General features: G+C 38.1%; 1 protein-coding gene across 1 annotated transcript in view; it reads right to left on the bottom strand.

The window, feature by feature from the left end:
* Positions 1 to 19,032, bottom strand: part of KIAA0825 (KIAA0825 ortholog) — a 438,259-nt gene that overhangs the window by 245,516 nt on the left and 173,711 nt on the right. The window contains exon 19 of the mRNA XM_033179103.1: positions 18,052 to 18,146. Within this exon, the coding sequence (XP_033034994.1) occupies positions 18,052 to 18,146 (95 nt within the window). The remainder of the gene's footprint in view (positions 1 to 18,051; positions 18,147 to 19,032) is intronic.

Raw genomic sequence — 19,032 nt, 5'->3', positions numbered from 1 at the left:
ACAAGAACAGAAATTATAACAAACTGTCTCTCAGACCACAGTGCAATCAAACTAGAACTCAGGACTAAGAAACTCAATCAAAACCGCTCAACTACATGGAAACTGAACAACCTGCTCCTGAATGACTACTGGGTACATGATTAAATGAAGGCATAAATAAAGATGTTCTTTGAAACCAATGAGAACAAAGATACAACATACCAGAATCTCTGGGACACATTTAAAGCAGTGTGTAGAGGGAAATTTATAGCACTAAATGCCCACAAGAGAAAGCTGGAAAGATCTAAAATTGACACTCTAACATCACAATTAAAAGAACTAGAGAAGCAAGAGCAAATACATTCAAATGCTAGCAGAAGGCAAGAAATAACTAAGATCAGAGCAGAACTGAAGGAGATAGAGACACAAAAAACCCTCCAAAAAAATCAATGAATCCAGGAGTTGGTTTTTTGAAAAGATCAACAAAATTGACAGCCGCTAGCAAGACTAATAAAGGAGAAAAGAGAGAAGAATCAAATAGATGCAATAAAAAATGATAAAGGGGATATCACCACTGACCCCACAGAAATACAAACTACCATCAGAGAATACTATAAACACCTCTACGCAAATCAACTAGAAAATCTAGAAGAAATGGATGATTTCCTGGACACTTACACTCTTGCAAGACTAAACCAGGAAGAAGTTGAATCCCTGAATAGACCAATAGCAGGCTCTGAAATTGAGGCAATAATTAATAGCCTACCAACCAAAAAAAGTCCAGGACCAGATGGATTCACAGCTGAATTCTACCAGAGGTACAAGGAGGAGCTGGTACCATTCCTTCTGAAACTATTCCAATCTATAGAAAAAGAGGGAATCCTCCCTAACTCATTTTATGAGGCCAACATCATCCTGATACCAAAGCCTGGCAGAGACACAACAAAAAAAGAGAATTTTAGACCAATATCCCTGATGAACATCGATGCAAAAATCCTCAATAAAATACTGGCAAACCGGATTCAGCAGCACATCAAAAAGCTTATCCACCATGATCAAGTGGGCTTCATCCCTGGGATGCAAGGCTGGTTCAACATTCGCAAATCAATAAACGTAATCCAGCATATAAACAGAACCAAAGACAAAAACCACATGATTATCTCAATAGATGCAGAAAAGGCCTTTGACAAAATTCAACAGCCCTTCATGCTAAAAACGCTCAATAAATTCGGTATTGATGGAACGTACCTCAAAATAATAAGAGCTATTTATGACAAACCCACAGCCAATATCATACTGAATGGGCAAAACCTGGAAAAATTACCTTTGAAATCTGGCATAAGACAGGGATGCCCTCTCTCACCACTCCTATTCAACATAGTGTTGGAAGTTCTGGCTAGGGCAATCAGGCAAGAGAAAGAAATCAAGGGTATTCAGTTAGGAAAAGAAGAAGTCAAATTGTCCCTGTTTGCAGATGACATGATTGTATATTTAGAAAACCCCATCGTCTCAGCCCAAAATCTCCTTAAGCTGATAAGCAACTTCAGCAAAGTCTCAGGATACAAAATTAATGTGCAAAAATCACAAGCATTCTTATACACCAGTAGCAGACAAACAGAGAGCCAAATCAGGAATGAACTTCCATTCACAATTGCTTCAAAGAGAATCAAATACCTAGGAATCCAATTTACAAGGGATGTAAAGGACCTCTTCAAGGAGAACTACAAACCACTGCTCAGTGAAATAAAAGAGGACACAAACAAATGGAAGAACATACCATGCTCATGGATAGGAAGAATCAATATCGTGAAAATGGCCATACTGCCTAAGATTATTTATAGATTCAATGCCATCCCCATCAAGCTACCAATGAGTTTCTTCACAGAATTGGAAAAAACTGCTTTAAAGTTCATATGGAACCAAAAAAGAGCAAAGCTGGAGGCATCACGCTACCTGACTTCAAACTATACTACAAGGATACAGTAACCAAAACAGCATGGTACTGGTACCAAAACAGAGATACAGACCAATGGAACAGAACAGAGTCCTCAGAAATAATACCACACATCTACAGCCATCTGATCTTTGACAAACCTGAGAGAAACAAGAAATGGGGAAAGGATTCCTATTTAATAAATGGTGCTGGGAAAATTGGCTAGCCATAAGTAGAAAGCTGAAACTGGATCCTTTCCTTACTCCTTATACGAAAATTAATTCAAGATGGATTAGAGACTTAAATGTTAGACCTAATACCATAAAAACCCTAGAAGAAAACCTAGGTAGTACCATTCAGGACATAGGCATGGGCAAGGACTTCATGTCTAAAACACCAAAGGCAACGGCAACAAAAGCCAAAATTGACAAATGGGATCTCATTAAACTAAAGAGCTTCTGCACAGCAAAAGAAACTACCATCAGAGTGAACAGGCAACCTACAGAATGGGAGAAAATTTTTGCAATCTACTCATCTGACAAAGGGCTCATATCCAGAACCTACAAAGAACTCAAACAAATTTACAAGAAAAAAAAAAAACAAACAACCCCATCAAAAAGTGGGCAAAGGATATGAACAGACATTTCTCAAAAGAAGACATTCATACAGCCAAGATACACATGAAAAAATGCTCATCATCACTGGCCATCAGAGAAATGCAAATCAAAACCACAATGAGATACCATCTCACACCAGTTAGAATGGCAATCATTAAAAAGTCAGGAAACAACAGGTGTTGGAGAGGATGTGGAGAAATAGGAATACTTTTACACTGTTGGTGGGATTGTAAACTAGTTCAACCATTATGGAAAACAGTATGGCGATTCCTCAAGGATCTAGAACTAGATGTACCATATGACCCAGCCATCCCACTACTGGGTATATACCCAAAGGATCATAAATCATGCTGCTATAAAGACACATGCACACGTATGTTTATTGCGGCACTATTCACAATAGCAAAGACTTGGAATCAACCCAGATGTCCATCAGTGACAGACTGGATTAAGAAAAAGTGGCACATATACACCATGGAATACTAGGCAGCCATAAAAAAGGATGAGTTTGTGTCCTTTGCAGGGACATGGATGCAGCTGGAAACCATCATTCTTAGCAAACTATCACAAGAACAGAAAACCAAACACCGCATGTTCTCACTCATAGGTGGGAACTGAACAATGAGATCACTTGGACTCGGGAAGGGGAATATCACACACCGGGGCCTATCATGGGGAGGGGGGAGGGGGGAAGGATTGCATTGGGAGTTATACCTGATGTAAATGACGAGTTGATGGGTGCTGACGAGTTGATGGGTGCAGCACACCAACATGGCACAAGTATACATATGTAACAAACCTGCACGTTATGCACATGTACCCTAGAACTTAAAGTATAATAATAATTAAAAAAAAAAGAAGCCGTACTTTCAACATAAAACACTAAGAAGCCATAGTTTCTTCATAAATGTAAATATAAATGTATGGTACAACCCAGCATTCCCACTGCTAGTTATTATCCGAGTGAAATAAAAACCTATGTTCATGCAAAACCTGTATACAAATGTTCTTAGAGGCTTTATTCTCAATCACTTAATACTGGAAACAATCCAAATGTCCTTTGAAATGTGAATGGATCAAAAAACTGTGGTACAACCATACAATGAACTACTATTATACAAAAAAAAAAAAAAAGTACAAACAGATGGAGGAATCCATTGCTATAACATTCTTGAAAGGACAAAATTAAAGGGATGGAGAACAGGTCAGTGGTTACCACAGGTTGGCATGGAGGTAGGAATTGACAAAGGGTCAGTGCAGAGGAATTTTTGAGGGTGATAAAACTTTCTGTATTTCAATTGTGATGACTGTTATATAACTTTATTCATTTGTTGTAACTCAGAACTGTACAGGAACACTGACTTTTACTTTATTAATTCTTTAAAAAATAAAATTTAAGTAGAGAAATGATTTTAAAATAGGGGTTATATCACATAAAGGTGACCAATGGAAAAATAAAATTAAAAATTTTATTAGCAGAGTTCGATGGGAAGGAGAAGAGATATGGTGGTTTGAGTTAAATTCTGTATTTACATTGCAAGAAGTCAATATCATAAGTTGATAAATTTAAAAACGTAGTATCATAGCCTGTTCCTTAGACCTATCAACCAATAAATAAAAACAGACATGCTTCAAATGATTACAATTAGAGTGGGACTTGTGTGATTCAGGAGCTGGGGGGAGGTGGGATATTTTATATTTTATATCTTCCTGTACAATTTGAAATAATACATGTATAAATATTGCTTATAGTTTATTATAAAATAAAAATTTTAAATATTCTGGATATAAAAACATCTTGATTAAAATTTTTTTTCACCAGATTTCACATTATGGGGAGGAAAAAAGCTCAGATTTAGAGCTGTGCCCTCAAGGTACACTAAGGTGTGAGTTTCACTTACAGTATAAGAAAGTCCTACAGGTATCCTAACTAATGTAATATACATCACATCACAAAAATACTGTAATATTAATAATATTATTATGTTAGTCCATTCTTACACTGCTACAGGAACATACCCAAGACTGTGTAATGTATAAAAGAAAGAGGCTTAATTGACTCACCGTTCCACAGGGCTGGGAAGGCCTCAGGAAACTTACAATCATGGTGGAAGGGGAAGCAAACACATCCTTCTTTAAAGGCAGCAGAAGAGAGAAGAATGAGAGCCGAGCGAGCGGAGAAGCCCCTTATTAAACCATCAGATCTCATGAGAACTCACTCACTATCACTAGAACACTATGGGGGAAACCACCCCCATGATAGAGTTACCTCCTACCGAGTCCCTCCCACAGCACGGGGGAATTATGGAAACTAAAATTCAAGATGAGATTTGGAATGGACACATAGCCAAACCATATCATTCTGCCCCTGGGCCCTCCAAAATCTCATGTCCTCACATTTCAAAACACAATCATGCCTTCCCAACAGTCCACCAAAGTCTTAACTCACTCCAACATTAACCCAAAAGTCCAAGTCCAAAGTCTCATCTGAAACAAGGCAAGTCCCTCTGCCTATGAACCTATAAAATCAAAAGCAAGTTGGTTACTTCCTAGATACAATGGGGGTACAGGCATTGGGTAAATACACCTGTTCTAAATGAGAGAATTGTCCAAAACAAAGTAAGTATATTCCCCACACAAGTCCAAAATCCAATAGGGAAGTTATTAAACCTTAAAGTTCCAAAATGATCTCCTTTGACTCCATGTCTCACATTCAAGTCATGCTGATGCAAGAAATGGGCTCCCATGGCCTTGGGTAGCTCTGCCTCTGTGGGTTTGAAGGATATAGCCCGCCTCCTGGCTGCTTTCATAGGCTGGTCCTGAGTGCCTGCAGCTTTTCCAGGTGTGTGGTGCAAGCTATCAGTGGATCTACTATTCTGGGGTCTGGAGGATGGAGGCCTTCTTCTCACAGGTCTACTAGGCAGTACCCCAGTGGGTACTCTGTGTGGGAGGTCCAACCCCACATTTCTCTTCTGTACTGCCGTAGCAGAGATTCTCCATGAGGACTTTGCCCCTGCATCAAACTTCTGCCTGACATCCTGGCATTTCCATACATCCTCTGAAATCTAGGTGGAGGTTTCCAAACTTCAATTCTTGTCTTATGTGCACCCGCAGTACCAAACCACGTGGAAGCTGCCAAGGTTTGGGCTTGCCCCCTCTGAAGGAATGGCCTGAGCTGTACCTTGGTCCCTTTTATCTAAGGCTGGAGCTGAAGCATCTGGGATGCAGGGCACCATGTCTCAGGGCTGCACAGAGCAGGCGGTCCTGGGCCCAGGCCACAAAGCATTTTTCCCTTCTAGGTTCCAGGCTCATAATGGGAGGAGCTGCCATGAAGGTCTCTGACATGCTTTGGATACATTTTCTTCATTGTTTGGTGATTAACATTCAGATCCTCGTTACTTATGCAAATTTCTGCAGCGGGCTTAAATTTCTCCCCAGAAAATGGGGTTTTCTTTTCTATTGCATCGTCAGTCTGCAAATTTTCCAAACCTTTATGTTCTGCCTCCGTTTGAACGCTTTGCCACTTAGAAATTTTATCCGCCAGATACCCTAAATCATTGCTCTTAAGTTCAAAGTTCCACAGATCTCTAGGGCAGGGGAAAAAGCCGCCAGTCTCTTTGCTAACACATAGCAAGAGTCCAGTTTGCTCCAGTTTTCAACAAGTTCCTCATCTCCATCTTAGACCACCTCAGCGTCCACTTCATTGTCCGTATCACTATTAGCATTTTGGTCATAGCCTTTCAACAAGTTTCTAGGAAGTTCAAAACTTTCTCATGTCTTCCTGTCTTCTGAGCCCTCCAAGTCTCTAGGAAGTTCCAAACTCTTCCACATTTTCCTATCTTCTTCTGAATCCCCTAAACTGTTCCAATGTCTGCCTGTTACCAAGTTCCAAAGTCGCTTCCACACTCTTGGGTACACTTATAGCAGCGCCCCACCCCTCCCTTGGTACCAATTTACTGTATTAGTTCCTTCTCATGCTGCTATGAAGAAATACCCAAGACTGGGTATTTCTAAAGGAAAGAGGTTTTTTATAAAGGAGAAAACCTTTTTTTTTTTTTTTTTTTTTTTTTTTAATAAAGGAAAGAAAATTTATAAAGGAAAGAGGTTTAACTGACTCACAGTTCAGCATGGCTGTGGAAACCCCAGGAAACTTACAATCTTGGTGGAATGTGAAGCAAAACATCCTTCTTTACATGGCAACAGGTGAGAGAATGAGATCTGAGGAGAGGAGGAAGCCCCTTCTAAAACCATCAGATCTCATAAGAACTTACTATCATGAGAATAGCATAGGGGAAACCACTCCCATGATTCAACTACCTCCCACTGGTTCCCTCTCATGGGAACTAAAATTCAAGATGAGATTTGGGTAAGGACACAGTCAAATCATGTCAATTATAAATGTTACTACATAAAATAAAGAATATTACTAGTTGTCACTCAGTTTTGTTATTATAATATATAACTATATTTAGATTTTAAAAATTATCTCATAATTGTCATAGTAAAAATATCTTCAAAGAGAAAATTTCCTGTCATGTTGATATAGCATCATAAACAAACAGATATCCAATAGTGATCAATATGCCTTACAGAAGCCAATTCTCTCTTCATCTTCAATCAAACTGAATCAATGGGCCTATGATAGCTACTCCTGGTGGAAAATATGCTAAAACTTTCTGCAAAAAAAATCACAGAGGCTTTTGGGTCTGAACAGTATCTGACAGGGGAATAGTCATTGAAAAAAAGAATGTACTCTAATATAAGCAAGTTTTAAAATAGTTTTTGATCCAGTGCAAGAACCCAAAAGTGCCAGTATGTGAATGCATAATTAGGTAGTGGAAAATTCATTACAAAGTGAATTTTGGTTCAATTTGACAAGCAAAAATTCTCTCCCATGGCTGCTTTTGAGAAAATTATTATACCTTTCTTTCATCAAAATGTTGCCTGTTGTGCATTTCTGTCAATAGCATTTAACATATTTATTTAGGTTGCCTGTTTTCTACTTCACTAAAGTAATGTATACTTTTATTTATATTTTATTCCTGTTAACATATATAGCACATATCCATATAATCTCCCCATAGGTAAGAGACTTACTCTCTCTCTCCTTGCTGTGGTAGCCACAGAATTGTATCACTCAAATCTTCTCTTGTTAGCATAGTTGACTAATGGCCCCAGCTGTCATTCCTCTGTATCTATCATGGTATTTGTGCTGAGGTCATGCTTCTACCAAGCTGTTTATAGCCAGTGTCTGAGCAAGGGGTAGGTACTAGTGCTAGTCCATTCCTACAAGGCATGGGAATTTTCTAGTGGGTGACTTTAGCTCCAGGCATCTCTCTTGATCTTGCCAAAACTCCACTGTCTGAGACTCTTCCTCCCCAATCCTCCTCCTCCCTCACGTTTCACAGGTATCAGATCAGCAACTCAGTCTGAGGTTGAGTTCAGTCTGAAGCCTTCCCTGCCTATTCCTACTTCCTCCTTTTCATCCTTCATGTACATCTCTCTCTCCTAAAATCCTCTTGCACCTTGAATTCCATCTTGGCATCTGCTTCTTAGAGGATCTGAACTGACACTTTCTGAAGAAAAGGTAAGCATAGCACCCTTCTACCTTAAGAATATCCAAATCACACTGTCTCCAGAGAGGAAATATTGTTAAAAATAGATTTTTATTTTCTTTCTTTCTTTCTTTTTTTAGACAACGTCTTGCTGTGTCACCCAGGCTGCAGTGCAGTGGCACGACCTTGGCTCACTGCAGCCTCCACCTCCCGGGTTCAAGTGATTCTCCTACCTCAGCCTCCCGAGTAGCTGGGACTACAGGCACATGCCACTACACCCGGGTAACTTTTTGTATTTTTAGTAGAGACGGGGTTTCACCGTGTTAGCCAGGATGATCTCGATCTCCTGACCTCATGATCCACCCGCCTTGGCCTCCCAAAGCTCTGGGATTACAAGTATGAGCCACCACCCCCGGCCAAAAATAGATTTTTCTGAGTCCCTAAACTTCCCTGGAAGTTTCTTTTGTATTTGTGTTGTATAATCTCTTCCTCAATCTCTAGCCACAATCTCTAACCTGACCCTGCCTCCGTCCCTCCACTCTAGGTGTTATTAATGTGCTAAAGTAGCTCTCTGTTTCTGTCACTCCTTGGCTTAAAGGCTCTGATGATTCCCTCAAGTCTACAGGTTAATGTCCAAATGTTTTAGCTCAATCCATAGTCAATTTCTCAAATTTTAACTAGAAGAGGGCTCTTTCTCCAAGGCTAGAGATAACGGGCAAAGGATTGGAGATGATAAAACAAAATTGAGGTTTAGGAAGGAAAGCTGGGAGTTTCACATGAGATGGCTTTACTCTTCCTGGTAAGGTAGATGGTGGAAAGTCAGCAGGAGGGATTTGGGAACTTGAATGGGGGAGACAACCGCAGTGAAAATTCAAAGTGGATTAAAAATTTTGCAGAGTAGCACTTAGGGGTCCTTTGAAGGATATTGGGATATCCCTAGATTATTGTTACTTTATTCTAAATAAATGCCTTTCATTTAATAGATGTTCAAAAATGTTGAATGAGGAAAGTAAGCAAAGCATTATAAAAACTCTGCAGAAACCCTAGAGGGAAGTGATTAAGAACATGGCCTTGAGCCAAAATCTGAGCACCATCACTTAGAGCTCTGTTCCTCTGTGCCTTAGTGTCCTAATCAGGAAAGTAATAATATGATGCCTACTTGGTAAGGTTATTATAAGGATTTACAGTTAAATATGTGTATATAAATCACTTAAATTATGCCAGCCATATGGCAAACACTCTGTATGTTTGCTATCTTCATTATCATCAGTATTATTACAGTAAATATGCAGCTAATTAAAAAATTGACCAGAAGAATGGTATATATTAATAGACAAAGTAGCAGATACTATAGTAGATACAAAACCAGAAGCCTTCATCTTGGGGCTCTTTTGAGCTGTCATGTAATGTCTGTGACCTTGGGCATGTTATTTAATGTTCTGCAACCTCAAGAGTACCTGTCACTTGTTACATGGTTGTAGTGAGAGTCAAAGGAGATTAGTGTGAAAGTGCTTTATATACCATAAAGGGCAACAGACATACAAGTCACCCATCAGGAAATAATACACATGTATGAGTTTGTTTGGTTCATGTACCAATTCGCTTAGCCCTAGAAATTCTGAGGATCAGATTGTTAAACTTACACATTTTAAATACATGTTAGACAATCTCTGCAAAAAAAGAAAAAGAAAAAAAAAAAGAAAAAACCATGCTGCTGTAGATTTCAGGATAAGAGAAAAGCTTTCTCTTGTTTGAGAAGATATAGTGAAGATGGGAAGAGAGTCACTCAGTCTGAGGTCTTTTAGTGGAGGAAGGAAGAAAACAATTTTCTAGGGAACGGGAGCATGAAAAAACCCACCAAATTTGAATGGCCTGGCGTACGTATGTAATGACTAAGAGGTGTGTACTCATAAAATCAACTTCTCCTTTTTCTTTTTTTCTTTTTTTTTTTGAGACAGAGTCTCGCTCTGTCACCCAGGCTGGAGTGCTGTGGCCGGATCTCAGCTCACTGCAAGCTCCGCCTCCCGGGTTCACGCCATTCTCCTGCCTCAGCCTCCCGGGTAGCTGGGACTACAGGCGCCGCCACCTCGCCGGGCTAGTTTTTTGTAGTTTTGAGTAGAGACGGGGTTTCACCGTGTTAGCCAGGATGGTCTCAATCTCCTGACCTTGTGATCCGCCCGTCTCGGCCTCCCAAAGTGCTGGGATTACAGGCTTGAGCCACCGCGCCCGGCAACTTCTCCTTTTTCTTAAACCCACTTCTCCATAACCAGGCCGCGTGCTGCTGCACCAGGAATTTACTGCTGTGAGCAACTATAAACATTGTGCTAATGGTAGCACTGCCTGAGAACAGTCATTTGAGAGTGCAGTGTGTGCAGTTTGAGGCCAGAGACAATATTTTCTGCTGTCTACACACCACAGGGCACACATTGTAATCTGATATAGGGTAAAGGTACTTTAATAATTATTATCATTAAAAGCAAACAATCAACTCCACAGATCAATGCCTCTTTTAAAACATGTTTTCTAATCTCTGTTTCCTCTCAGATGTATGGTTATTGTCCACCTGGACAGGCCCCAAAGTGACAGCCAGAAATCTGCCTCCACCACCCCTTCTGCTGTTCCTGCCATCATATTTAATTGTGTTTGCTCAACTCGAAGCCAAACTCATATGCAGTATATTTAGATGGTTAAAATAGCACAGCACTGCACTGTATTCACAGATTATTTTCAACACCACAGTTCTTGGGAATTAGTTTGGAATAAATAAGGTAAAGAGAAAAGAAGCAACATAAATTTGTTCCAGTGACAAAGAAAACAATATTAAAATGGCAATCTGGAGCTTCGCCATGAATGAGGGAAGGGAGTGCTCCTTTCGGTCCACTCTCCTGCAAATGCAATCACCATCTCATTCTCTAGTCTGGATTTATTTTAAAGTGGGTGAGAACAAAAGCAAAAAACTAATAGTAAGAAACTATGAAAAGAACCTTTATTATTTCAAAAGATCAATGTACAATCACTGTACTTATTCTTAGATAGCATCAAAAGTAAAGGTGTAGAACTGATATATATGTTGATTTTCTGAAACTCTAGGGAGTCTTTATTTTTCACAATAGCAAACTTTCTAAATTGAAACACATATATTATTAGTATATATTCAGGATCTGTTTTCTGAGGTCTCAGCTACTATACACTTCTTCAAATGCCTCAAAATAATTACTCATAATTAATTTACAAAGGCTTCATTGGATACTGTTATCAGCTAACTCCACCTTAAAGTTTCCAACTTGCATTTTTCGTATCATTTAACAAACACAAACTCTGTCACCCAAATGTCAAAAGATGTATAAGTCATGGAGTATAAAACAGAGTTTGTTACTGACGAGGTTATGACTTGAATTGGATCAATTAACTAAAAATAAAGACCAGCTTTCTGTTATTTTAATCTGAGCCAAATTTACATAACAATAATAACAATGGGAATTTTATTTATTTATTTAACTTTTATTTTAGGTTCAGGGTTACATGTGCAGGTTTGTCATATAGATAAATTGAGAGTCACAGGAGTTTGGTGTGCAGATTATTTCATCACCCAGGTAATAAGCATAGCACCTGACAGGTAGCTTTTTGATCTTCTCCCTGCCCCCACTCCCTACCCTCAAGTAAGCCCCAGAGTCTGTTAATCCGGTCTTTGTGTCTGTGTGTTCTCAGTGTTTAGCTCCCACTTATATGTGAGAACATGCAGTATTTGGTTTTCTGTTCCTGCATTAGTCTGCTTAGGATAACGGTCTCCAGCTCCATCCACATCCCTGCAAATGACATGATCTTATTCTTTTTTATGGCTATGTAGTATTCTGTAGAGTATTTATGTCACATTTTCTTTATACTGTCTACCATTGATGGGCATTTAGGTTGATTCCATGTCTTTAACTATTGTGAATAGTGCTTCAATGAAGATACATATGCATATGTCTTTATTGTAGAATGATTTCTATTCCTTTGGGTATAAACCCAGTAATGGGATTGCTGAACTGAATGGTAATTCTGTTTTAAGTTCTTTGAGAAATTGCTACACTGCTTTCCACAAGGGCTGAACTAATTTATTTGCCCACCAGCAGTGTATAAGCATTCCCTTTTCTTCATAATCTTGCCAGCACGTTATTTTTTGACTTTTTATTAATAGTCATTCTGACTGGTGTGAGATGCTATCTCATTGTGGCTTTGATTTGCATTTCTCTAATATTTAGTGATATTGAGCTTGTTTTCATATGTTTGTTGATCATGTGTATGTCTTTGAAAAGTGTCTGTTTTTGTCCTTTGCCCACTTTTTAACGGGGTTGTTTGCTTTTTGCTTGTTGATTTGTTTAAGTTCCTTATAGCTGGTGGATATTAGACCTTTGTCGGATGCATAGTTTGCAAGTATTTTCTCCCATTCTGTAAGTTGTCTGTTTACTCTGATGATAGTTTCTTTTGCTGTGCAGAGGCTCTTTTGTTTCATTAGATCCCATTTGTCATTTTTGTTTTTGTTTCAATTGCTTTTGCATCTTCATCATGAAATCTTTGCCAAGGCCTAGGTCCTGGATGGTATTTCCTAGGTTATTTTCCAGGATTTTTGTAGTTTTAGGTTTTACATTCAAGTCTTTAATTAATCTTGAATTGATTTTTGTATATGGTCTAAGGAAGGAGTCTAGTTTCAATCTTTCACATATGGCTTGCCTGTTAGCACCATTTATTGAATAGGGAATTCTTTACCCATTGTTTGTTTTTGAGAACTTTGAAGATTAGATGGTTGTAGCTCTGTGGCATTATTTCTAGGCTCACTATTCTGTTCCATTGGTCTATGGGTCTGTTTTTGTACCATATCATGCTGTTTTGGTTACAGTAACCTTGTAGTATAACTTGAAGTCAGATAACATGATACTTCCAGCTTTGTTCTTTTTGCTTAGGATTGCCTTTGCTATTCGGGCTCTTTTTTGGTTCCACATTAATTTTAAAATAACTAATTCTGTGAAGAACGTTATTGGTAGTTTGATAGGAATAGTATTGAATGTGTAAATTACTTTGGGCAGTATGGCCATTTTAACAATATTGATTATTCCTATCCATGAGCATGGAATATTTCCATTTGCTTTTTTTCATCTCTGATTTCTTTGAGCAGTACTTTGTATTGTAATTCTTGTTGTAGAGATGTTCCACCTTCCTGGTTAGCTGTATTCCTAGGTATTTTATTCTTTTATTAATTATTGTTATTTTTTTAAGACGGAATCTTGCGCTGTCGCCCAGGCTGGAGTGCAGTGGCGCGATCTTGGCTCACTGCAAGCTCCGCCTCCCAGGCTCACGCCATTCTCCTGCCTCAGCCTTCCGAGTAGCTGGGACTATGATGCCCGTCACCACGCCCAGCTAATTTCTTGTATTTTTAGCAAAGACAGGGTTTCACCGTATTAGCCAGGATGGTCCTGATCTCCTGACCTCGTGATCCGCCCACCTCAGCCTCCCAAAGTGCTGGGATTACAGGTGTGAGCCTCTGTGCCCCGCCAATATCTTGTTCTTTTTGTGGCTATTACAACAGACATTTTAAACATACAGAGCTTAAATAACCTGACTTTCACCCAAATTTGGAAAATGAAGAGAATGAATATGCATACAGATACTTTTTTACTTCAGATTTTCCAGCAAATATTCTTATAATACCTACATGTCTATTAATCAAACATCACATAAGAATACCTACCCTGTGCTCACCTGTCAGGAGCTTTTTCTCTGCATTCTTATTCTTCATTTGTTTATTAATTAATTCAACACACATTACTTAGAGCCTGCTGTGTGCCCAAGGGCTGTTCTAGGTACTGAAGACACCACCACGATAAGGCAAACAAGGTGCTATTCTTACGGAGTTTACATTCTACCACAGAGGGTAAAATTAAAAGACAATAAATAAACAGAAACAAATATTTCAGTTAACAATAACTCAAGAAAACACAGTAGAGTAGAATGCTAGGGTAGCCTGGAGGGTCCCTTTAGATGGTTGAAATAGAAAAGTCTCCTCAGGAGGTAACATTTGTCTCAGATGGACAAGATGGCACCAGCCATGTGAAGAGCTGAGGGAACTGCAAGTACCAAGACCCCGAAGCGGGAAAGCATTTAGAGAATCCAAAGAACTTAAAGAAAGAATTCTATTTAGAGCATCATGAGTCAGAAGGAGGTGTTTTGAGATGAGGCCAGACAGTGAGTGAAGAACACATTTTTGCCAAGGACTCAGGCAGCTGCTCCAAGATTTGTTCTGCCTTTGGAGTCAGCCCAGAACCAGCCTGTGGAACAAAGGCCAGAACTGACTCAGATATAGACATTGTTGTGGCCCTACAGATCTCCTCTTTCATGTGTCTGAGCTGCCCCTGAAGTCTTTATCTCCTGGGTCTTTATTACCTGAGTGGTTCACTTGGCTTTTTGACCTTCATTCTCGCTCATTTTCTGTTTGTCTTCCAGACCTGTGGGCCTGTTGCCTGGTTTCTGATCTGATACTTTTTCTGATCCTCACTATTGGTTTAGGCCTGGAGTCCACATAACCTGGGTGTTCTGAGTGTTCGATCTTACAACAACTTCCTACTAATCCTTAATGGACTTTATAGTTTCCTTACCTGACTAGACACCAAAACCACTGCTGTGTTACTACCTTTTTGAATATGTACAGTGGTGCCTCTGTGTCTGTGGGGTTTGCATCCATGAATTCAGTCAACCTCAGATAGAAAATATTTGGGGAAAAAGTTCCACTGGGTTCCAAAAAGCAAAACTTGAATTTGTTGCATGCTGAGTATTACATTGAATCCACACAAACGCAGTGATATGTGAGAATTGCATTAGGTATTGAAAGTAATCTAGAGATGATTTAAAGTACATGGGCAGATATGCATAGGTTATTTGCAAATATGACAGCATTTTATATCAGGGACTTGGCATCTGCAGAATTTAGTATCTGAGGGGGTCTTGGGACCAATCCTTAATGAATACTGAGGGATGACTGCATTGTGTTATCAGCTTTCAAAAACACTTCCAAATACTTTAGCACTTTTGACTGTGTCAACAATCTCCATGAAGCAGCTTTACAATTATTATTATTTTATTTTAAAGATAAGGAAATCTAAAGTCAAAGGTAAGTGCCTGAGAACCCAGGAATCCTGCTTTCCAGTCTCCATCTTATTTAGGGGGTGAGGGAGGTCTAGTGCACTCTAGGCATATGGGGAGACTAATTCCACAGATGGCCTGCTTATTATATGAATGTTGAAGACAAGGCACAAATGAATTTAAGGTGAATAGAAAGGATTCTTCTCCCTTCTCTTCAAATTTTTTCATACTTGTATATTTCAGTTCACTTTTCTTTGTAATATTATGTCCTCAGACATCATTCACAGTCCCATACATACACTAGAACATAGTATAGAAGTAGACTAATACAAATATATTACCAATGAAAGGAGCAAAAAGAGAACAAGTGACTCATTTAATTGGTGAATTTGGGAGGAAAAAACTGAGCATATTCAGCTGAACTGCTCTGAATTCTTTCCTTTGGTTACGCCTAACCCCAAATACCATAGTTTGCACGTGTTGGATAGCATATATAACTCATTTTAAAAGCTCAAAGTTCTATGGTCTAATTTTCAAGTATGTATCTTTCAGATAACCATGTTGTCAACAATTAAATGTACTCTTAAAAAAATCAGCATTTTCAGATAAGTTCAAACAAGAGAGACAAGAGGGTGTCATTGAGAAACTAACAATTTCCTTACCGGTTCAATAGTAAACAAAACTCATAAATAATATTCTTAAAATAAATGGGAGAGTGATAGAAAAGATTGAAAACCCTCAGGTGTCTTTAATCCTTCTAAGGTGGATCAGTTAGGTTCATCATAGCTCGTGTGTGGTAGCTTTGCAGTAGAATGATTTTCATACCATTCTTTAAAAGTCTAAGGTTCTTATTAAGATGAGATTCTAGCTGTTTCTATTAAAAATTCATGACCCTTTTCCAACAGAACTGTTTTGACCTGTTATTTCTGACTAAATTTGTACGAGTTCTTTTCTCCCACTCACTCCTGCACAGATCTCAAGAAAATACACTTTAATAGCTAGTGATCCAAAGTCCTTAGACAAAAACAAAAATATGCAATTCTGCGTAAAACACAAATTCACTTAGAGGTGAATATTATAAAAAGCAAACGCAGTAAGTTTTGAAGGATGCGTTGTCCCTAGAGGACCATTTAGTGGATTGGAAGCAGCAATTCATGACTGAAAATAAATTTAGTAAAATATAATACAGTTAATCTACATAAACTCAAAACTTTCCAAATAGAAAAATAATTACTTATCTTTCCTAGTTTGTTTCCAGACAGACATTTAATATTGTATAAACATCATGTCACTATAGATTCAACAGAGGATCTGGCCTCCCCTCCACCAACCCCTCCTCTCACCTCTCCAAATATCTCTGGGACAGTACAGGTGAACCTCTGGGGACTTGTGTAAGAATAGGGTATATCTGTCTCTACTAAAAAATACAAAAAAAAAAAAAACAAAAAAAAACTAGCTGGGCGGGTGGCAGGCGCCTATAGTCCCAGCTACTTGGGAGGCTGAGGCAGGAGAATGGGGTAAACTCAGGAGGCGGAGCTTGCAGTGAGCTGAGATCTGGCCACTGCACTCTAGCCTGGGCGACAGAGTGAGACTCCATCTCAGCAAACAACAACAACAAAAAAAACAAACAAAAAAAGGATTGGGTACATCTGGACTGCTGCCAGCCAGGTGGTAAGCTTGCTGGGGAAAGGCTCTGGCCTTGATCAGTAAGCTTCTGTGTTGTTGAACTTTGTCTATAATGGGTGGGTGAGCTTAATTCAGTGGTGAAATATTATAAATACCATTGCGACCTCACATCTAAGCTATAGCTTTTATTGGCAGTAAAGCTGCCTCTATAACTTCCTTCTGGGAAATACTGCAATCTCTCTCTTAGGATATTTTCTTATATTCATCCAGATTTCTCAAGAATGATTTGACAGTTCTACTCGGTTATTGTCATTATTTTCTTTCAAAAAAAAAAGATAATATTTTTGCAAAAAGACATGGAAATACATTCTATGTCACAAAGATCATATAGACGATAAGTCTCAAACTTAGCTATAAGCACACAGATGACTCACAATAAAAGGAATATCATACAATATATCATATTTCAAAATGTATTATACTTGATTAAAAATCCAAATTTTTAAAGTTTACACTTTATAGTATTTACTGAAACTTTAAGTATTTTTTAAAAACCATGTTAATTGATCCAAAACAAAATGTTCATACTTTTGTGCAAAATAAATTACATGTTGTTTCCTAGGCTGAAATCACATTATCATTTCATTGGATTATACTGGTGTCTGTGTGTGTGTGTATGTGTGTGTGTATCTTTGTATAAAATAATATGCTACTGTGGCTATATTAAGACGGTGCCAACATAACTGGCTGAAAAGTGAAAAATTCTATCATGACAGTTTTACTCCCATGTTTTCCTGATTAGTTGATTTGGCTTGGCATTTTATATGCATTCATTAAGTTGTTGTAAACAAGGTGTAATATTATAATGACTTTCAAGTCAATAACTTTTGGTCTTTACAATAGTGAACTATTAAGTATACACAGTCAAAAATATTTAAAATTCAGACTAAAATCCACTAATTTCATCTCTGAAATTAATGTTACCGCCTTTTACAAATTTTCACTATAGAGAACGGTATTTAGAGAGTATACTCCTATCATTAGTCATATTTTTAAAAGATGGGAGGCTGGAAAGGAAGAAAATAAAAGAGATTCCCCTGCTGATAAAATGTTTTCACTTTTCCCAAAAGTACACTAGTAATATCTGTGTATGTGTATGCACACACACATACACACACACAACCTTGTCCTTCAACTAGACCCCCAAGATCCCCAATTTTATTACCTGTTTTTGAGCAGCACACTGAAGGTCATCTTATCCAGTCCCAGATAATTTGGCAGCAACTTTGCCCAATTCCACTTCCATTTTGTGGTGCCTGACTGTTGATAAATGAGAAGACACTATTGTTAGTTATTAATCAGTGTTAATATGATCAGTAAATTAAAGCTCCAGCTGTGACAGACTAACTAAGAAGGAGGGGGGTCCAGAACAAGGACTTAGACAGATAACATCAATCATGTCCACAGAAGAAGGTTTTTATTCCAATAAGATAGCAATTAATTTATAAATCCATTTGGGGATGTAGTCATTATTTATAAAAATATAAATCAATTTCTTGAGTCGTTATTCTTCCAAGTGTTAATGGCATTTGCCCAACAAGTTTCTCTGAGAAGGAGACTGTTTGAAAAGCAAAGAAAAATAATTGGGAACTTTTTCAGACATCATATCAATTTATAGTTTGATTTTCTTTTCAGCAACCAAAAGTTTGATTAAAAAACAAACTTGGAAGTGCTAAGAATCAAATTATAAGATACAGCTTAATTAGAGTATGATATTAGTGTTATCTTTTTGGTTAAGAAAATGCTTTAAAGGGAAGATGATGAGGATCTGTAAGTGTAAATTATATAAATGATTCTTCTCATTAATAGAAATTTCACAACAGACTATGGAGAAAAATTACTGTGAAAAATAATCTCATAATTCAGAACTCAATAAAATATGCCATTTATTTAAATGAAGTAGGGAAAATTTAACGGCTATAATGATTATTTACGGTTTGGAGCAATCTAATGCACGACACAGAAAAGCAGCCAATAAACTCAAACTTACTATATTTAAAGTATTATAAATGCTTATGCTCCTTAGAATGAAATAGTTTTGAAAACAAGAGTCCAGACTGACGTTTAAAATCCAACAAGAGCTATCCCCTGTCACCTGCTGATTAATTGAGCACTACAATCCTATCATAGAGCAGCAGAATTCTGC

The sequence above is a fragment of the Trachypithecus francoisi genome, unplaced genomic scaffold, assembly GCF_009764315.1.
Source record: "Trachypithecus francoisi isolate TF-2019V2 unplaced genomic scaffold, Tfra_2.0 Lachesis_group2, whole genome shotgun sequence".
Lineage (NCBI taxonomy): Eukaryota > Metazoa > Chordata > Mammalia > Primates > Cercopithecidae > Trachypithecus > Trachypithecus francoisi.
Note: the sequence above shows the minus strand (reverse complement) of the source record. Positions and strands in the feature narration are given on the sequence as shown.